This window comes from Cherax quadricarinatus, chromosome 25, assembly GCF_038502225.1.
Source record: "Cherax quadricarinatus isolate ZL_2023a chromosome 25, ASM3850222v1, whole genome shotgun sequence".
NCBI lineage: Eukaryota > Metazoa > Arthropoda > Malacostraca > Decapoda > Parastacidae > Cherax > Cherax quadricarinatus.
In genome coordinates this window covers 26,640,624-26,663,695 of record NC_091316.1, presented here as the reverse complement: position 1 = coordinate 26,663,695, position 23,072 = coordinate 26,640,624, and the positions used below count along the sequence as shown (strand labels likewise).

Below are 23,072 nucleotides of genomic sequence, written 5' to 3'. Positions count from 1 at the left end.
CCCACTATGGCGTGGTTACACACCTGGAAACACGGCACAAACTGAGGTTCAAGATATGGTTCAACCTGAGGGAAGAACCAATACTGACTCCTATCAACAGAGAAATGCATATCACCTTGAAGAAAGTCATGGAGACAGACCGCTCCTTCACCCTGGAGGAACTGGATTCTCGGCAGAAGGTCACCAAGGATGTAGTGATGTGATACCCGCTGATGATGCTCATCGAGGCAGTAGCAGCTCACCCCAGTGTCGTGTCAGCTCAGCGTCTCAAGGCAAAATCGGCAGGCAACGCACCAACCCGGCAGGTCCTCATTCAGCATGTAGGACCGCTGCCATCCCAGCTTGACCTCGGTTCTTGGGGCAGGTACGATGTCAGGACCTTCACGGCAGAACCAGTTCGCTGTTGCAAGTGCCAGAGTTACAGACACCTGGGTGCACTCTGTCCGAACAGAGTAATCTGCGGTGTCTGCAGCCAGCCCCACCCTACCGAGGAATGCATCACCAAGCTGAAGAATGCATCGCCACCCACTCCACGATGCCCGAATTGCAGGCAGAAACACCATGCCTGGAACCCTCGATGCCCTGAGAGGCTCACTAGAATTCGTGAGGCCTGGAAGACACCAACGACGAGACAGCAGGCTACGGCAGAGCATCACCCTCAGCAGACGATGGGTGCAGAGAATCCTGCCATACTGCAGAACTCTCATCAGGCAACCCAACTCAATGCCCAGGAATTTCCGACCCTTGAAGACTCAACCAGGCGTCATGAACAGGAGCATCATCCCCCACTACCGCAACGAAGAAACAAAAACATGGGGAACAAGCGGCGCCAACAGGAAACATCTGGGCAACGCAATCAGCAGACGGCACTACACGAGCCCCCACTGGCCTCCTCGCCAGGCACACCTACTATGCAACCTGTGGCTGCACCTCACCAGCAGATGCCGGGTACACAACTTGGTATACAGCAACAAGCCACGGTGTGCACAGTGAAGAAATACAACCCTCAGCAGTCCCCACAGATTACAACATCCCAGATAATATCCACTGCTTCGAACCCACCGACAACGAAGGCCCTCAACAGGGAGGATCTCTTAACACTCATCAAGGCATTCACGGATATTATCTGCAACACGGTCACCTCCACGGAACAACAGAGCATGTTCCGGAAGATGGTCAGCACACTCCTGAGGGTGTGCTTACTGACAGAGCAGAAAACAGTGGATGCCATGAATCTGCAGATTATCAGAGCAGACAGAGCCCAGTCCCCAGCTCAGGAAACAGCTGAGATGGAGTAACCTCAGTGGCTTATGAGGCACACTAGCTGAACTGTCCGGAACAGTGCTTGAGCAGCATATGCTGCAACAGTGAAGAATCAGTTCTCCTTCAGGAGCCAGAGACGGGTCATCTCAAGATTAAGACCCGTGCCAGGACCCTGGTCTTGGCGAACATTATACATACATACATACACCCCAGGTAGATCTGTTTGTGACTTGAAAAAGCCCACTGTGTGGGCGAAACGTTGTCAATAAAGGATCACATTATACTGCATATGTGTTTATATTTCCACACCTGCATTATTACACACCTGCATTATTACAAAAATATTACTATCTCTGTTGTGAAGGCTTACTCAGCCCTGTAACAACTTCAGACAGTATTACCAAGGCTGGCTCCTCCTCAGGAAAATTAATGAATAGAAAAAGGAATAATAATTCACAAAGATAAACACTTTATTATTTATTAATGAAAATATAAAACAATAAAACATGAGTGTATCCTACTTGAAAGAAAAAATGAAAAATGAAATGGAAAAATGACATTTGAATTCAACACTAATATGTACAGTTATACTGGGGTGTCTGGTTGAGGTTGACACCTTCTTGTAGAAATTGTAGCCGTTACTGATGATGTGGGGGGGGGGTATCGCAGGTGTTGAATGACAACCCAACGACTAGTTCTTCACAGAGTCTATAGCCTTGAATAGTCAGTCCAGATGACAGGAACGCAGGTTCTTTAGCACTGCAAAGATGAGGGGTAGTTGCCTGCTGTTGCCTACAATTAATCAGGTAGGTAGATCAAAAAGTGACGTCTCAGAACTTTTTTTCCGTCCATCTCCTTCAACACTTTTCTTTGGTTAGCAGATGACCCCAGCAGTCATTCCAAGAGTTGTGAGGTTGTGTGTTGCATAGACACTCTGAGAAACTCAGGTCCTGAGCTGTAGCTTCTGACCTAATTTGTACTGGTATCTGTGTACTGTCACAGTCGGGGATTTTCTAATGCTGAACTTAGATTCAGTAGTATGGGAGTTTTGTGACTTTTGTGGAGGATCTGCAGATGGTCCCTACTTAGTGTTGTTATATTATCTCCTTGTTCCTGATTCCGTATCGCTATTGCTTGTTATATTGCTCTTCGGCTTAACAGTCACTTTATTGTTCAAGCAAGCTGTTCTGATTGCCAGGTTGGACAAGAAGTTAGTTTATGTGAGGACTTTTAGTCAGTCACTGGTTAAGTCTAGTCGAGTCTTGAGACAGCAAACTACTTAGAGCACTTACACACACACACAAACTTACTTGTATATATATGTATTATGTTATTAAGTGTTAACAATGTACCAGACAGTACTTAAAAGCCATAAAGATGTGATATGTGCCTTCAGCGCAATACTACTGTACACGAGAGAAGTGTAGGGATTTGTATCCTATATTATATTCAATTCATTACTATAATTTACTTTGATCTAATATACCTAGACAATTTTATTGTTATTAATAAAGTTATTAAATTTTAATTTCTATAGTTAGTAGCCTACCAGTTGTAATCCTGAAGCACTATTGAATCTTACTAAATTCTAATGGATAATTGAACGAGGATACTGACTACTTGTTACAAAAACCCAGTAACAGGCTGGATGCTAGAAGGGCAGTCCTTTCTAGTATTCACTGGAGATATCTATCATTATTAGATATCACATTTTTTGTAACAAACGGGGGACTGTCCGGGATGCTTTTGATCCAAGGTGTTGGAGAAATTGTCCAGTTTGACACACTAGTAACTCTATGGTCAAACACTTCGAGTACTTTCCTAATCTGAAGACTTTGAGTTTAGTCTTGTACAACATAATACGTGGATGTATGTACTTGACTGATTCTCTTGATCCAAGGAGATGGAAATGCTGTTTATGAGCTCTAGCTCTAAGACAACCAACACTAAAATTCCTATTAGGATTATAGTGTCCCATAATCACTCTCTCGTAGTGCATTTATTTTCGTGATGTATGTCAAAGTGAAACAATTAATTGATACTCTGACTTTGTCTGAGTTGAGTACATTAAAACTTCAGACGTGTTGGCGAGTAGCCAAATATCTCGGTGTGACGTATAACAGGAATTACACCGCAGAAACTGTCAGAGCGTTAATTAATGATATATTGTTTCCTGCTCATGCAGAGATGTCTGATAATGATTCAGATACAGAGAGCGCCTAGTGTCACAATTAGGAGATATGACTCTATTTGATGACGTAGAAGAGAGAGCAACTACAGCAGAAGTGTCTGAGCCTAGTGTAACCCTGTTCAAGCTCACACCTTCCCGCCTGACTAACACAATAGTACGGTGTGCAGCTGGTAGTATGACTCAGCCTCATACTAGTACCGTGTATGCTACTCCTGTATCAACTTATCCTAGACCAGATCTAGACTCTCCAGGGATGGCTGGACAAGGTGCCCGACCTAAGGACCGTCCGGAAAGACATGTTAATTTCCCCACTCCTCCATTACCCACTGGTCCTATTTCTGAGGAACAATTTGAGATGATGGAATGCCTCATTGTGTTGCAGACTGCACAAATAGAGGCACAGAGGAAATTGAATGAAGAAGATTTCCAGAGAAAATGTTCATCTCGGAAGACAACAGACTGATAGATCTGACAAAGTTGATAAACTTGTTAGTACAACACAGGACACATTTAATGTGCAGAAAGCTGCCTCAATGGTTCCTATGTTTTTTGAGAGTGACTTAGACACCTATTTTGATGTGTTTGAGAACCAGGCACGTGCTATGAACTGGCCACGTAAGTACTGGGCTACCTTGTTGCACACAGCATTGACAGGAAGAGCTCAAACTTGTACTGCTGCTTTACCATTTGCCAAGTACATTAGTTATGACGCTGTCAAGGAAACTATTCTAGAGACATATAACTTGTTACCTGTAAGTTATCAACGTGCATTTTGTACGCTACAGCGACGACAAGATCAAACTTGTGTAGAGTTTGCTCGTGAGAAAAAAATTGCATTTGAGAGGTGGTGCAGAGCCGCTAAGTGTAATAATTATGACAGTCTGGTTCAGTTGTTACTTCACGAAGAGTTTTACAACTGTATGTCTGCTGACATACAAGAATATCTGATCGATCATACTGCCTCGAATATTCTGGAAACTGCAGCATTAGCAGACAATTATGAGATTTCTCACAAACTTGTATGTACTAAAACACAGAGAAGCAAGGTAACTAAAAATTGTCCTAGAAGTTGGCAACCTAAATCAGCTGATCAGTGCCAGTGTGATGTACCTGCTACTGTATCTTCTCGTACCTTTACCAGGAATACTCAAAATCCTGAATCTGTCTCTGTGGTTAGACAGAAATCTGTTACCGAGAAGAAGAAAGTTAAATGTACCTATTGTAACAGAAAAGGACATGCTAGAGAGTATTGCTATAAGTTAGAAAGAGATGCAAGAAGCAGTCGTGCGACTGGCGCCCCCACACAAGTTGTATCGACTTCTGTGCAACAAAGGCACCAAAATTCTAGTAATATCTCTGATTCCACTGTTTTAGATAATATTACTCAGAATAGATGACTAGTGTCAGAAAGTGTATCTGACTGAAAGATTCGTTCAGCGATGAGTCCTTACTTATCGAGAGGCAAAGCTGGACTTGACGAATCACATCTAACTGAGATAATTACTTTCAGAGACACTGGCAGTTATCTCACGTTATTAAGAGAAGATGTACTGACCATAACTGACGATACCTATACCAAGATAGATGTATTGTTAGAAGCCTATGGTGGGGCTGTTATAAAAGTACCTCTGCACAAAATTTGCATTGAAACAAGCTATTATACTGGTTATATTTTAGTGGGTATATCCAGTGGTGTATTTCCCATCAGGTCAGTGGACTTGTTGATAGGGAACGATATCCTTCATGCTGGTATACTTAAGGAACCACTTGTGATTGATAATAACACTGATGATAATTATGCCATTGAAGCTTGTAGAGAAAAGCCTATTTTATTTCCTCTCAGCACAATTACTAGAGCTATGTCAAAGATAAAACAACCATCCTTGTCTCCTGTTAAGTTAGTGGATGACAATGATTTGGGCTTGAATATGTTGTTTAGTGATGCTCTGTACCCAGGATCATTAACACCAACTCCCCCCGGTCATCAACCTAGTCTGGACACAACTGACGCTAAATTTCTAACTCATGATAATTTAATCAAGGATCAGTTTGTTAATCAGCCACTGGAAAGACTGAGAGATATAGCAGTTACTGAGAGTGAAGCAAAGCATCTCGATAATTGTTACCATTATAGTAATGGTGTACTGATGGAGAAAAATTGCATGTAAGTTGTCAGCTGATAGTGTTTCCACCACAGTCCAGCATCTTGTTGTGTTACCAGTTACATTTCGTGAACAAGCCATTGATTTTGCTCACAATAGTCCCATAGGAGGACATTTGGGTGTCAGGAAGACACTCGGTAAACTGGCAAAACATTTTACTTGGCCAAAAATGAAGGAAAACAGTAGCTGATCATGTGCGACGTTGCCACGTGTGTCAAGTGACAGGCAAGCCAGCACACACACCTCCACCTGCACCTCTCACTGAGCTTACTAGTAGCAAAGTTCAGTTCACCTGGAATTCGTCTCTCAACCTTTGAGTGGTTGTCTAGGCGTATAAGATCAAAGTAAATTAGAGTAACCAATTGAATGTAATATAGAATACAAGTTTCTACACTTCTCTCATGTACAGTAATATTGTGCTGAAGGCACATATCACATCTTTATGGCTTTTAAGTACCATCTGGTACATTGTTAGCATTTAATAACATAATACAAATATATACAAGTAAGTTTGTGTGTATGTGTGTAAGTGCTCTAAGTAGTTCGCTATGTCTCAAGACTAGACTAGACTTAACCAGTGACTGACTAAAAGTCCTCACATAAACTAACTTCTTGACCAACTTGGCAATCAGAACAGCTTGCTTGAACAATAAAGTGACTGTTAAGCCGAACAGCAATATAACAAGCAACAGCGACACAGAATCAGGAACAAGGAGATAATATAACGACAGTAAGTAGGGACCATCTGCAGATCCTCCACAAAAGTCACAAAACTCCCATACTACTGAATCTAAGTTCAGCATTGGAAAATCCCCGACTGTGACAGTACATAGATACCAGTACAAGTTAGCTCAGAAGCTACAGCACAGGACCTGAGTTTCTCAGAGTGTCTATGCAACACACAACCTTAGTACAACGTCGAAAATCACTAAGTCTAGGCTATATTCTGTGAACAGAGTTACACAGAACCAACAACAAGAAAGCGACAGAGACGATCTTCCAACAAGGGCCTGCAATGGAGAGCTGGAGAGGGACCTCTTGTTAGAAGAATGTCAAACAGACAAGAAGGCGCAGACCAGGCCGACTCTCACTCCTGGTGAGGTGTGATCATCCTCCCCTGATCATGTGACTCTCCGTGGACTGCTGCTGCCCAGTAACTACAGAGAAGCCGGCAGGGAAACAAGCGGAGCAATAGTTAGACAATGCTGTCAGCTACTAACACTCGAACTATGAGCACTGAATAATATATAAATGTTACATCCTATCTAATAATATAACTAAGTCAAATAATAATAAAAAGCAATATATTTACAATTTAGCTAATATCGCAAATATAAGCAATATAAAATTATATGAACAGGTAATATACATTATATACATTGTGACCCATTCAGGGGTCGCAATATTTGTCCTTTCTCAAACTTCAGTACTTTGCACTTGCTGGGGTTAATTAAACTCCAGGAGCCATTTGTCAGATCAGACCTGCAACCTGTCCAGATCTATCTGTAGCCTTTCCTGGTCCTCGCCTGCTTGCTTTCTCGGTAGTTTCATGTCACCTGCGAGCAGGGACACCTCTGACTCTATCCCTTCCATCACGTCATTCCTGTGGAATCCTGGTCATCACCTGCACCAATTCTGACATCTTTTCACAGACCATCAGGTATGTCTTGATCCATTTTAATGCTCTCCCTGTTATTCCTGCCTGCCTGCTCCTCTAGCTTGTGCAGTAATGTGACGAAAACCTTCCAATAGTCCCAGAAAGTGCAATATGCCCACCCCTCTCTTTCCTGCCTTACTTCTGTTACCTTGTTGTAGAACACCAGTAACTTTGCTACACTGGATTTACCATTTCTAAAGCTGTTCTGCCTGTCGTATTTGAACCCACTCCTATTTAGGTGCTCCCCCAATTTCTTCTGATAATCTTTTGTATAACTGTACATACTATGCATGTCAGTGACACTGGTCTATGGTTTAACAATGGATCCTGGGGTCACTAGCACCAAGGCGCTCTTCATGCATAATATCCTCAGTGTCAGAACCATTCAGGCTGAATACAAGGTCCAACCTTGATGGTTTATCCCTTCCTCTCTTTCTGGTTGTGTCCCTAACATGTTGGTGTATAAAGTTCTCCATTATCACCTCCAGCACCTTAGCTCTCCACGTTTCTGGTCCCCAATGTGACTCAAGGTTTTCCCAGTAGGTTGGTTGGTAGCCTCCTCAGCTTACGCAGTGAAGGTTCTGGGATCAGTTCGTGGCACAGGTGAAACGTTGAGCATTTCCTTATGCCTACTGTCCCTACTCATTAGCAGTAAGTAGGTACATGGATGTTAGCCGATTGCTGTGGGTTGCATGCCGAGGGACAAGATTAGCCTAAATTGCCCAAAATGCTCTTCACACGAAATTTACACACGAACATTACTCCCTGTGAAAGCAAAAGATTGGGCAGGAGATGCAACATCTTCCCCAGTGAAAATCAGGGGCGCCACGAGTACGCTAAGAGACAACACAGTGAGTGTTAGGGGCCCAGGACTCTCATGACTGTCTTCAAGAAGACGCTGGATAGACACCTTAAGTCAGTACCTGATCGGTTGGGCTGTGGTTCTTACGTTGGTTTGTGTGCGGCCAGCAGTAACACCCTGGTTGATCAGGTCTTGATCCACCAGGATGCCTAGTCACAGACCGAGTTGCGGGGGCATTGATCCCCAAACCCTCTCCAGGTCTCCAAGTATAACCAGGGGCTTTCTATATAGTATGTCAATAATGTCAACTAGGTCTGCAACAGTTGTATCATGTACTTTTAGGAACAAAGATTACTATTACTTTTATTATTAAAGTCACTTATGACCAGTAGCTTTACTCATGTGGGCTCTTCTAGCCACCTCAGCTAGTGTATATGGAATTGCTCAGTTGTTTTCATCATATGCTTGTCTTGGTCTCTTGCTGTTTATTAGAGGGTTGTACATTGTTGATATCACCACCTTGGACCGCGGGTCCCAAGGTGGTGATGACTATGTAGATGACTATGCATGATCCTATATTGTACTATTACTGTTGTGAGGATCAATATGACTGGACGTATTTTTCCCCTTGAGTACTTTCCAAGTCTGAAAATTTGTTACCTGGGGCACTTCAAGGGGAGAAAAATAATATTTTTTTTATTTTTTTTTTTGTGCAATTTCAATGAAATTTTTACTGTGATTTAAGCAGCATTTGATCTATGTACCCCGTGTTTTACCTAACAGATAGGCAGAAAAAAAAATAATGTCCTATTCTATAGGGCATAAAACCCTCCATACATTGCAAAATTGATAAGATTACAATGTTCTAGTTGATATCAGATGAAAGATAAAGTGCTGGATAACACTTGATCAACGAGCTTCTGAGCGAAATGTCTAGAGATTGCATAATAAAATGTTTTTTTAAGAATATTTGGGGGGAAAAAGTCAATAAAAACTACACGTTAAAAAATATCACAAATCCCCATTATCAGTGGTAACCTGGAGTTTACCTGGAGAGAGTTCCGGGGGTCAACGCCCCCCGCGGCCCGGTCTGTGACCAGGCCTCCTGGTGGATCAGAGCCTGATCAACCAGGCTGTTGCTGCTGGCTGCACGCAAACCAACGTACGAGCCACAGCCCGGCTGGTCAGGAACCGACTTTAGGTGCTTGTCCAGTGCCAGCTTGAAGACTGCCAGGGGTCTGTTGGTAATCCCCCTTATGTGTGCTGGGAGGCAGTTGAACAGTCTCGGGCCCCTGACACTTAGAACCATCATTCCTCAATAACCTGTGCAAAAATCATGACAGTCCGTCAAGTTGTTTTCGAAAGTGTGACTATAAAGGTCAATAACTTTTTCCTGAGTAAAAGATACATTACGTTTTCTGTAAAAGATACTTAGAAATATAATAGAAACAAGCTGATTGCATCAACATGTTGCCAGAATTATGCACTATTGTTTGGGAAGAAAATATTTTTTTCTAATAATTTTCAATTGTTTTCCTTCCCAGGAACTCCTACCTCCATCCCCCTCCCTCTCAACCTTTCCACCTGCCGTATTTCATCACTAGTTTTCCCTTAGTCTCCTGAAACTTGTGAATAATCAGCTACTCTCTACCCCTCTATCTCTCTCTCTCTATATATAAATCTATCTCGCTCCCCATTTCCTTTCCCTTAGTTTTTGTGTCTTATTTGAGTTTTTTTTCTGTTTTCTCAAATCATTTCCTGCACCTCGCATTTTCCTGAAATATTTACACAATGGTCTTCTTTGCTCCTTCTCTTCCTTCAGTCACCTCACCTGCTGTTACCATTTCTGCTCCCATCTCATTACCTATTCCTTAATCACCTCCAGTTCAATCTTCAGCTCATTCAGATCCTCTCCCAGGCTTTGTATATTTGCCTCAGAAGCTGTAGCCCATCTTTTCTATTCTTTACCTTCTCCATCATTTGCAAAACTTTTTTCTCACTCTTGTTCTATCTTACACCTTAGCCCTCATTTTAAGAGTTCCTTATCAGACCATTTCTCTTTAGCTCTCTTCCTCTTCTTCCTGATTTGTGGGATCCCATTTCTGCATTCCTCGGATTTAGTGGTTAGATACAATAATATCTACGGACTGCTGCTTACTGGTGGCAAACCTTTAGTCCCTGCCCTTCCTGTGTATAGATGGTTCTGTTTGTGTTTGTGTACTCACCTATTTGTGGCTGCAAGGGTCGATTCAGAGCTCCTTCCTTGAATAAAGATTATATTTATCATATGAGCGTGCAAACTTGTGAATGAGCGTCTGTGTACTCACCAAATTGTGGTTGTAGGGGTCGATTCATAGCTCCTGGCCCCGCCTCTTCAGAATTCATTACTGGGTCACTCCCTGCTCTGTGAGCTTTATCATACCTCTTCTTCAAGCTATGTATGGATCCTATCTCCACCTCACTTTCCAGACTATTTCACTGCCTGACTACTCTGTGACTGAAGAAATACCTCCTAACATCTCTGTGACTCATTTGAGTCTTCAACTTCCAATTGTGACCCCTTGTCACCGTGTCCCATATCTTATCTCTGTCCACCTTGTCGATTCCTCTCACTATTTTACATGTTATCATGTCCCCCCGCCTGTCCCTCCTGTCCTCCAATGTTGTAAGGTCAATTTTCGTTAACCTCTCCTCACAGGACATGCCCCGTAGTCTGGGACTAGTCTCACTGCAAACGCTTTTCCCAGGTGTGGGTTCTAACCTGGTGCTGCATACTCTAGTATAGACCTGACGTACACTTTGTACAGAGTCCCGAACAACTCCTTACTGATATGTCAGAAAGCTATTTCTTAGGTTTGCTGCTCGCCCATATATTGCAGCAGTTATTTGGTTGATGTGCACCTCAGGAGATATGTTCGGTATTATACTCACCCCAAGATCTTTTTCCTTAAGTGAGGTTTTGTAGTCTTTGGTTCCCTAGGCTGTATTCTGTCTGCGATCGTCTTTGACCTTCCCCAATCTTCACGACTTTGCGCTTGGCAAGGTTGACCTCCAGGAGCCAGTTGCTAGACCAGGCTTATAACCTGTCCAGATCCCTTTATAGTTCTGCCTGGTCCTCCTCCGACCGAATTCTCCTCATTAACTTCACATTATCTCTAAACAGAGACACTTCTGAGTCTATTCCTTCCATCATGTCATTCACTTACATCAGAAACAACACCTGTTCTAGAACTGACCCTGTGGAACCCCGCTAGTCACAGGCGCCCACTCCGACACCTCGTCACGTACCATGACTCGCTATTGCCTTCCTGTAAAGTATTCTCTGATCCATTGCAGTGCCTTTCCTATTATACCTGCCAAGTCCTTCAGTGTTTGCTGAAGGACCGTGTCAAAAGCCTTTTTATAGTCCAAGAAAATGCTAATTACCCACCTCACTCTCTTATCTTACTGCAGTCACCTTGTCATCGAACTCTAGTAAGTTTGTGACAGGATTTCCCGTCCTTGAATCAATGCTGGTTGTCGTAGATGAGCTCATTCCTTTCTATAAGCTCCACCACTCTTCTCCTGATAATCTTATCCTCCTTGACTTTGCCTACTATGCATGTCAGTGATACTGGTCCGTAGTTTAATGCTGCATATCTGTCTTCTTGTGCCTGTGTGTGTGTGTGTGTGTGTGTGTGTGTGTGTGTGTGTGTGTGTGAACTCACCTATTTTTGGTTGCAGGAGTCAAGTCATAGCTCTCTCTATCTCTCTCTCTATATCTATCTATCTATCTATCTATCTATCTATCTATCTCTCTCTCTCTCTCTCTCTCTCTCTCTCTCTCTCTCTCTCTCTCTCTCTCTCTCTCTCTCTCTCTCTCTCTCTCTCTCCCTCTCCCGTCTCATCCAACAGTTATATTATTGTCTTGGTACCTCATTTTTGGGAAACCTGTGACATGTTGGTATATTTACCACCAAATTAAATCAATAAATTTGACATTAAATGAGCAATAGTTTCATGATAATGTTCCAAAGATTTATTAAGCCTTAATCATATTTGAAGTGAAAATTTTAATGTTTTTAATTTCGTTCTGTTTCAGAATAAAGAGCCAGAAAGGGAAGTACCGACAACGTCACAGAGTTCTAACCCAGCCCGCCTGCCAACCTCCCTGCGTCCTCTCCACTACACTCTCAGATTACAACCCTTCATCAACGGTAATTTCAGCATTCATGGTGCGATTGATATTCGTCTCGAGGTTCTCGAGCCTTCAGATAAAATTATCCTCAACATGGCCGACATCATCACCAAGAATGAATCAGTCAAGGTAATTATGAATATCTCAAACCGCCCGTTAATGACAAGTTTTGCTTTTCATTTTTTGTAATACTATTTTTTTTTTAATTATTACATCGGCCGTCTCCCACCAAGGAAGGGTGGCCCGAAAAACAAAAACTTTATCATCATTCACTCCATCACTGTCTTGCCAGAGGTGCGCTTACACTCCAGTTAAAAACTGCAACATTAACACCCCTCCTTCAGAGTCTAGACACTGTACTTCCCATCTCCAGGACTCAAGTCCAGCCTGCAGGTTTCCCATAACCTCTTCATAAATATTACCTTACTCACAACAGCACGTCAAGTCCTAATAACCATTTGTCTCCATTCGCTTCTATCTAACATGCTCACGCATGCATGCTGGAAGTCCAAGCCCCTCGCACACAAAACCTCCTTTACCCATTCCCTCCAACCTTTCCTAGGCCGACCCCTACCTTGCCTTCACTCCACTACAGATTTATACACTCTCAAAGTCATTCTGTTTTGTCCCATTCTCTCTACATGTCTGAACCACCTCCACAACCCTTACTCAGCCCTCTGTATAATAGTTTTGGTAATCCCGCACCTCCTCCTATTTTCCAAACTACGAATTCTCTTGATAGGCATAGATTGATTAATGAATCTCAACACGGTTTTACAAATGGGCGTCCCTGTCTTACGAATTTACTAACTTTTTTCACTAAGATGTTTGAGGAGGTAGATCATGGTAATGAATGTGATATTGTGTATATGGACTTCAGTAAGGCTTTCGATAGAGTTCCACACCAGAGGCTATTGAGGAAACTTAGGGCACACGGAATAGGAGGAGAAATTTTTTCCTGGGTAGAGGCATGGCTGACAAATAGGCAGCAGAGAGTTTGCATAAATGGGGAGAAATCAGAATGGTGGCACGTCACAAGCTGTGTTCCGCAGGCGTCAGTGTTGGGCCCGTTGTTGTTCACAATTTACATAAACCACATAGATGAGGGAATAAATAGCGACATAAGCAAATTTGCTGATGACACCAAAATGGGCCGTCCAATTCATTCTAATGAGGACATTAGAGCACTCCAGGATGATTTGAATAGACTGATACAATGGTCGGAGAAGTGGCAGATGCAGTTTAATATAGACAAATGCAAAATTCTAAATCTTGGACAGGAAAATAACCATGCGACATATAAACTAAATAATGTAGATCTTAATACTACTGATTGCGAAAAGGATTTAGGAGTTCTAGTTAGCAGTAATTTAAAACCAAGACAACAGTGCATTAGTGTTCGCAATAAAGCTAACAGAATTCTTGGCTTCATATCTAGAAGTATAAATAATAGAAGTCCTCAGGTTGTTCTTCAACTCTGTATATCCTTGGTTAGACCCCATTTAGACTATGCTGCTCAGCTCTGGTCACCATATTGCAGAATGGATATAAATGCTCTGGAAAACGTACAGAGGAGGATGACAACGTTGATCCCTGAGGGCCCTGAATCTGCACTCTCTCGAAAGGCGTAGAATTAGGGGGGGGGGATATGATCGAGGTGTATAAATGGAAAACAGGAATAAATAAAGGGGATGTAAGTAGCGTGCTGAAAATTTCCAGCCAAGACAGGACTTGTAGCAATGGTTTCAAGTTGGAAAAATTCAGATTCAGGAAGGATATAGGAAAGCATTGATTTGGTAATAGAGTTGTGGACGAGCGGAATAAACTCCCGAGTACAGTTATAGAGGCTAAAACGTTGTGTAGTTTTAAAAATAGGTTAGATAAATACATGAGTGGGTCTGGGTGGGTGTGAGTTGGACCTGACTAGCTTGTGTTGCTGGGTCTGGTGCCGTGCTCTTTCCTTGAGTGAATGTGACCAGACAGGGCGGGTCATTGGGCTAATCCGGGTGTGGGGGACATGGACCTGCTCCACATGGGTCAGTAGGCCTGTTGCAGTGTTCCTTCTTTCTTATGTTCTTATGTTCTCTCAGGCATGACATCTCCACTGCTTCCAGCCTTCTCCTTGTAACTTTCACCATCCATGTTTCACACCCATAAAAGAGCATTGGCATAACTATACTCTCATACATTCCCCTCTTTGCTTCCATGGACAAAGTTCTTTGTCTCCACAGACTCCTAAGTGTGTCACTCGCCTTTTTCCCCTTATCAGTTCTATGATTCACCTCATCTTTCACGTCCACTTCTAAATATCTGAATACATTCACCTCGTCCATACTCTCTCCCTCCAATCTGATATCTGATCTTTCATCACCTATTTTTTTCATCCTCATCATCTTACTCTTTCCTATATTCACTTTTAATTTTCTTCTTTTACATAACCTACCAAACTTATCCACCAACTTCTGCAACTTCTCTTCAGAATCTCCACAAAAGCACAGTATTATCAGCAAAGAACAACTGTGACAACTCCCACTTTGTGTTAGATTATCTTTTAACTCCACACCTCTTGCCAAGACCCTAGCATTCACTCCTCTTACAACCCCATCTATAAATATATTGAACAACCACCATGACATCACACATCCTTGTCTAAGGCCTACTTTTACTGGGAATTAATTTCCCTCTCTCCTACATACAATAACTTGAGCCTCATTGTTTTCGTAAAAACTCTTCACTGCTTTCAGTAACCTACCTCCTCTTCCATACATTTGCAACATTTGCCACATTGCCCTCCTATCCACCCTGTCATACGCACTTTCCAAATACATAAATCCCATAAAATCTCTTTACTCTTATCTAAATACTGTTCACATTTATGTTTCACTGTAAAAACTTGGTCCACACACCCCCTACCTTTCCTAAAGCCTCCTTGTTCATCTGCTATCCTGTTCTCCGTCTTACTCATAATTCTTTTAATAATAAATCTACCATACACTTTACCAGGTATACTCAACAGACTTATTCCTCTATAATTTTTGCACTTTCTTTTGTCCCCTTTGCCTTTATACAAAGGAACTATGCATGCTCTCTGCCAATCAGTGGATACCTTACCCAGGATAAAGACGAACAAAGGTCAAAATATAAAAGTAAATTATGCAATGTATAATACGGATATTCATGATGTTAAAAATAACAGAAAAAATGCAGTGTACGACTAGCTAACATAATATTAAACAATGGTAACTTTTAGTGAGATATTATGATCCCTCAGACATTCCTTCACGTTTGAATACTGAATACGCTAATTTGTTCTTGTGATTCTTTGATCTACCAGGTTGTTGCTGAGGATACGTTGGGTGAGCAGGTGAAGCTTCTAAATCAGACTTTTGATCCTTTACTTCAGTTGTATACAGCATATCTAGAGAAGAGTTTGCTTCCCACAACGACCTACAAGTTCCACATGGAGTTCCAAGGTTACCTTAATGACAAACTTGTTGGTTTCTATCGCTCAGAATACACTGATGCTCAAGGTAATAACAGGTACGTCTCTAATTTCTCTACTTTGTTTTATTTTTTTAGAATATTAGTACAAATTTCAAATTTCTAGGTATATATATATATATATATATATATATATATATATATATATATATATATATATATATATATATATATATATATATATATATATAGGGAAGTATCACCTCTATAGCTGGAATGGGGACCCTCATCCTCAGAGAAGACAATAAACGTACCTCAGGGAAAACTCAAGGTTCTCCCCGGAGCTGTTTGAATATTTTCTTCTCCTACCACCCCCTATATGTTTTTTATTCTATGTGAACATTTATTAATAAACAAAATACATTTACAGAAAAAAACATAAACATGAATACAATGGCACAATGTATCAAAGATCATGAATTTCCTCCAGCTCCTTCAACAAGTCGGCCGTCTTCCACCGAGGCAGGGTGACCCAAAAAAGAAAGAAAATCCCCAAAAAGAAAATGCTTTCATCATCATTCAACACTTTCACCACACTCACACATAATCACTGTTTTTGCAGAGGTGCTCAGAATACAACAGTTTAGAAGCATATACATATAAAGATACACAATATATTCCTCCAAACTGCCAATATATATATATATATATATATATATATATATATATATATATATATATATATATATATATTAGGAAATTTCAGCATATTACTAATATTGTGTGATAAAAGTAACGCCATGAGTGGAGACAAGAATGTTCTGTGACCATTTTTCTTTGCTTATGTTCATACATGCTTTTTCATAATTCTGGGATTCTGTCTGTGAAAGACGCACATAAAATCCTGATTGGTCATCCAGTGATTATTATTTAAAGTAAAAGGACACAAGTGCAACTAATGTGACATTTTATTGTGGCAACGTTTCGCTCTCCAGGAGCTTTATCAAGCCATTACAATCAATACATGGACTTGATAAAGCTCCTGGAGAGCGAAACGTTGCCACAATAAAATGTCACATTAGTTGCACTTGTGTCCTTTTACTTTACATATTGTCGGTAATTCTACCAACTTTATTACGATTATTATTTATTTCATGAAACTTAAGGAACATTAAAAGTTTTGTTTTAGCTTAGTAAATAATGTATTTATAAACACGATTTATTACAAACTCTTTAAAGTGTAAAAAACCACAAGTGCTATGAGAGAGATGAAACTCAAATTCAGCATACTGGCTCAGAGTTAACATGTTTTTTCCCAGCTTGTCCCTTCGAGCCCCGTGAAGGCGGGGAATGGGGCTAGGCCTGGGGACAGCTGGTCCCAGAAGATGAGGAGGTACTTGTACCTCCTCTCATAGAAGACATAGGTCTGAGACACTCCCACGACAGGGAGTCACGGCAGGGTCACCATCTGAAAAAGACCAAGGCCGGGAGAGTACTGGCGAATCAAGAAGGATGTATTTTCCAAGAAACAAATTTATAATAGGCAAAGCCTAGCTGCTTGAACGGTAATGGGGAAACACAAAGCAAAAACATTTGCTTGGGATACAAGAGGAAATGAGTCATAATTATGCTCCTGGGAAAGAGCTAAACATGTAAGTCATACAGCGTATTGTAAATAGGAGGTTATCTGGACTGATCCAAGGAAAGCATATCTCCAATTCCTATGGAGAATGTATATACAGATTTTTAAAATAAGAAACGAAACATAATGTTTATTAACACAACGGCCGTTTCCCACCGAGGCAGGGTAACCCGAAAATGAAGAATGTTGTCATTTAGATACTCAACTACTTGAGAGTTCCCCGCCCTCTCTAGAATTCTGAATATTATACTGAGTATACTAACAGGCCTGTAGTTGCTGACATCAGACCTAATATTTTTCTTGAAGATGGGAGCAACTTTGGCCTCCTTGAACCCCTCCGGTACAATATTAGTGATGATGGACACATTTATTATGTGAGAAATGGGGATTGTCAGTTCAGAAGTACCATCTTTTAGGAACTTAGACGAGATGTTATCTGGGCCGGTGCTCTTAGTTGGGTTTAACCTGCTTAGTTCTTTTTGCACTTATAAGTCATGAGATACACTTACTAGTTGACAACTGTTTGGGGTTACCCTTTCATTGGTATAGTATGTTTTAAACTCATCAGAATTTGTGTTAAAGGTATCTGATGCAGCTGGTAGTTTTCTTAATAGTGTTGATGCGACAGGTGTGTAGATTGAATTAAAACAATTTGCCACTTTAATTTTTTCATGGCATACCTCGTTATCGTGTTCCAAACAAAATGAAATCTGGTATCATTACCTTAATCGAACTCACATCCATTATGCACCCGCCCCTTACATATTTTACATAAGGTATATTTACTGTTCTTCTTTGTTACCTTAGTACAGTGTATACGTATGTCTGGTGGAGCCTGAGATAATAAGAATGGTTCTATTGTTTCACATTGACTTATGTATGCATTACATATAGAGTTAAGGTTATCATTCCTTGTTACTAGACCGTCATTATCACAGTCACTTATCTGTCTGTTTTACACCTGTACCATAGTTTGAGGTCCTGGATTAGTCTTGATATCGCCACTTAGTAGTGCCACTATAAGAGCTGTGCGCCACTATTTTTTTTTTTTTTTTTTTGGGGGGGGGGTATGCGGTGTTGCCATACTTTGCAGCGATAGTGACATTTACGTTTCTCGTAGGATGGCAACTGTTGGGCTTTCACTGTCCAGGGTGTTTTCTAATGATTACATATTTACTTGGTAATGGGAATGAATGATAAGGCTTTGGAGGCTTCTTGCTTTATTTGCAAAATTGTGGGTACACAGGCAGTTTAAGTTGCCCATCCCCAGGTAGGGGGCCATGCCCGAGAGGGAGAGAGGAGTAGGCCTTGTTGACTCTAGGCTGCCTGGACGCCAAGTGAGAGCGAGGTAGGGTGATGCGGGTTGAAGTGGAATGCCCACCAGGTTTGGCCTCTAGTGGCAACTATAAAAACCAGCCATGTAGGCTTACAGTCTACGTTTTGCTCGGCCACCTACCCATGGTCGTCCTCAATCATGATTTGTTGAGAAAATGGTTTTACCAGCTAAGTTTATACATTTTGTATAGGGAAAACTTAACTTAGAAAGACAGCTCATCGCCTGCAGACGAGGTCTTGAGAAGCTGTCGAAGTCATTCCTCAACGGGCTGAAATGATCATATTATGTAAACAATAAATTACCCCTAGGGGGTGTTATGTCAGCATATTTCATTCACTGATGGCTGACAAACTTACTTGTGTGGACACAAAAGTCTGCATATCACTGGGGTTTATGATAAGTGACTAACTCACGACTTTATACTCAACTGCGCAGTCAATAGTAGTACATCACGAGTTAGAACACTTACCTGGGTATATGTATCTGACCCGTAATTACACCCGGATATCCGTTGAGTTGATTGAAGAATAGTGTTCTTTGAAGAATCTTGCACTACACTGTTGGATCGCAACACTCGTTGTTACACTGTTCATCAATAATTGTTCACACAATATCACTAAGAAGTTGATCACACTTCTCTGTAAGTGTTTATCGTGTTTTGTGAGACACTTCGTTCACACTAACACACAGATCGTTCTTTGTTGGTTATCCTGGCGTCAGTGTCACTCTCAGTAGAGTCAAAAGTAATCTGAAGACGCCACAGCCTACTACGCCCTCACTGCCCCCAGCATAAAGGAAAAGCTGACCTAGTACCTTTTGCTTCCTTGCCACTTCCTCGATGAAGCAAAGCAGAATGCTTGAATCTTGCTTTCTTAAGCATAGACAACAATGTCCACTATCTTTACCATGGTAATAAAGTGGGAGCAGGATTTTCCTTAATTGTCCTGCTAACGGAAGAGATGGACTGTCTTTTATTAAAGCACACTTTGCAACGCTGGAGTCTTGCACGGAGCGGCGGTTGCTTCACCACACGTTGCATACTGGTACTGCATCTGGGATCAATTACTCGCTGTAGCAGTAAATAAGATGCCCCTTCTGAGAGGGCTGGGCCCCTCAGGGCTGAAAGGGCTGAAAGGGGCTGAAGGGGGCTGATACCCCCCTCCTGGAGAAAATTTCTCCACATGATTGGCTGAAAAAAAATTGGTCTCTCTCTCACAGGAACAGGGCACAGAACACAGAATAAACACATATATATACATATGACAACATGGAAAAAAAACTTCCTACAGGGAGAGAAGAAAAAAAGTGAGGTGTGCTAAAAAAAACATCGTGGTCCAAGGCAGTGAGCATCGATGGGCATCACTGCACACCTTCCTGCGTCTGGACAGATACTGCAACACAGGAGACATCGCTGCGGCTGAGCTGTGACGTAACAGGGTAAGGTCTCCTCTGGAACGGTGAAGCAGTCATCGTGGTAGCTGTTGCAGGGGTCACTTATCCTGGGGCACAACCTGCTGGTTCCCTCGAGTGAGACATCATCAGTACTCGGCAACTGCACAGGACTTCTTCTGGCAAGTGACTCGGAAGGACATTTCTCCACTGGTACTGTCGCTTGGGCTGTCACTGCCGGCGAGTGTGGAGTGAGCCATGGAAGGGACAACTCAGGCAAAACATCTGGGAGTCGTAACACCATACTGGAGTGAGCGGGCTAGCAGTCAAAGTGACATCATCTTTGTGCAGGCTGCTCACTGAAGCCATGACACGAGGCAGGCAGTTACCTGCTGACAGGGCTTCTGGAGCTGGACGACTGTCATTCTCTTGACAGTTGGAGTTATAGCAAAGGTTAGTCTAAGCATCCTCAGACTGGTTCTCTACATATAACTACACTCTGACAATCAGGAGAAGTGGAACGAGTCTCGACGGGGAATCGTAGCAAGTACGATTCAGCAGGGCATCTACGAACGACGAACATAAGAGCATTCTGTACTATGAGGCTCAGACGCTCATAACTAATGTTTTGACTGACTAATGTCAGCTGTCAACACTAAGTGGTGGAACACGAGGGTGCTACACAGTGGTCTGGGTGCAGACCATACTGTGGTCTGCACACACAGCTGGGCTCAAGACCACTTAATCAGGACTCACAGAAAATTGTACACACCTACCGCACATGCAGTTCAACATGGCTTGCACTAGCAAATGGTGCTTTTCTGTGCAAAAATCGACACTGAACAATACACGAACATGTAAGAACACCGACTGAAAGGAAATTAACATGTGACATATTCCTTTCCATAATCTTCTCAACAATACTGAAACAATTTGCTCACTGTGAAACTAGAAGACTAGATGTGACATCATGTGATGTCAGGCGTGACGTCGTGAGGGATGTCATGGGATGACATCACGAGTTGATGCCAGACAGCGAGGCGAGGGAGGAGCCGGCTGCTTCCTCCTCTCCCACCCACAAGCACTGGGAGAAACACTCACACTGGAAGCCGAAATCACCACAAAACCCACCTCTGACTTTCTGAAATAGCCGTGATGAGCTGAAAACAACAGCAGCAACATACAGGTGACACTGAACACATGACTGAGAAATAGCTTGGGGCATTGTGAAGTTCCAAGTGACGCCACGAACATTTCTCGAAGAAAATTCAGGAAATTTCCGCCTAGATCCTGAGTCTAAATTATGAAACTTGCCGACACAACATCAGAATAACTCATTGAGAGATGGATGCTTCTTGTATGAGTTGATGAAGTGAAGACAACTTCTTCATGCTTCTTCCTTCCTCTCTCTCCCAGGACAATACAACTGCTGAGACCACTGCTGTCACCAATGTTTTCTGATGAGAGAGGAGTAGGCCTTGTTGACTCTAGGATGCCTGGATGCCAAGCGAGAGCGAGGCAGGGTGATGTGGGTTGAAGTGGCATGCCCACCAGGCTTGCCCTCTGGTGGCAACTATAAAAACTAGCCATCTAGGCTTACAGTTTCCAGTCCCCATGACTGATTTCCTTCTTCAGAGAATTGAAGGATAAAGATATATATAATTATGGCAGCCTGTACCCCTCTAACGCCAGCCATGTTCACTCATCACTCATTTTTATTATCCTTTCACAACTAAAGAATTGTCTTCCTTTTTTTTTAAAAAAGAAAAGAAACCACTGATCGCTATCAGTCACCTAGCAATGGCCTAGTAGTTACTCTAGCAATCACCACTGATTACTAGTAGATTTCTTGTTATTTTACTTCACAAACCCCCTTCACTGCTCACTTATCCCCTTCGCAAACCCCCTTTACTCCACTAACCCCTTTACTCCACTAACCCCTTTACTCCACTAACCCCCTTTACTCCACTTCACAGTCCGGCTTCATCTGTCACACTTCTAACTCATTTCCATCCTGGCAGGATAAAAAAGTGTTAATCAATGGCGTTATCCATCCATTGTCTCCTCAATCCCATTTAACGGGGCTGTGGTGTTGTTGACTTGTCCTGACCATAGAGGTGATGTTTCAGCCATATTTAAAAGCACTGAGAGCAAAAATGGTCACTACACCCTGACAGATTCTTTGGAGTTTTGCCGTTACATTTGACGTTTTCTCCTATGCTTCCCTTCCAATGTACACTGGCCAGTTGATATGGAGATCACCTTCTAAAAAAAAAAATCCTTGGCTGTTTAACTATTCCTTCCCTCGATTTGGCACTGAGGGAAATAACGCATCTACAACATGATAGTTTCCTTGAAGTTTTGTTTCGTAGATTTGGCGGTATATTCTGTGTTTCCCTCCCTTTAACACTGTTGCAGTTGATATGATGGTCAGCTACTGTCAGTATAGTTCAGAACGTCGCTTCGCTAGTAGTGCATCTGGTAGCAACTGGTGTTTGAATGCCAGTCAACCATGTTTAAATGATCACTTCCTTCCCAGAGAAAAAAAACCTTCACCTCAGACTTGTCAGTTTCCTTGGAGTTTTGTTGTTAGGTTTTCCGCTATGTTGTCTTCCTATTGAACACTGGTGCAGTTGATATGGAGGTCAGGTACTTCAGTGTTGTGGAAAACGTCGCTTGTCTAGTTGTACGTCTGCTAGCAGGTCTGATATTTGAATGCCGGTGTCCCTCCTTTGGTCATATATGGTGCATTTCGTTGTCGTCACCGACAGTTTTCTTCTCACTGTAAGTTCCTTGTATGTTGTTGCAGTAGTACTTGCAATTAGGTCATCACTAGACCTGGAATCGGCCCAGGGAATGGCAAAGATATAGGAGCAGTCGTTGTTGCTGCTGCCTGGGCCATGACTAGGTATAATTTTTTAGTTCCAGAAAGGTTAAAAACCATTCAGTATTTTGCTCATCTTTTAAGTATCGATGTATAACACTTAAATGATATATATATATATATATATA

General features: G+C 42.0%; 1 protein-coding gene across 1 annotated transcript in view; it reads left to right on the top strand.

The window, feature by feature from the left end:
• The window catches only part of LOC128689928 (aminopeptidase N-like), a 159,064-nt gene that overhangs the window by 14,689 nt on the left and 121,303 nt on the right, over positions 1 to 23,072 (top strand). The window contains exons 2-3 of the mRNA XM_070088674.1: positions 12,157 to 12,381; positions 15,587 to 15,792. Of these exons, the coding sequence (XP_069944775.1) occupies positions 12,157 to 12,381; positions 15,587 to 15,792 (431 nt within the window). The remainder of the gene's footprint in view (positions 1 to 12,156; positions 12,382 to 15,586; positions 15,793 to 23,072) is intronic.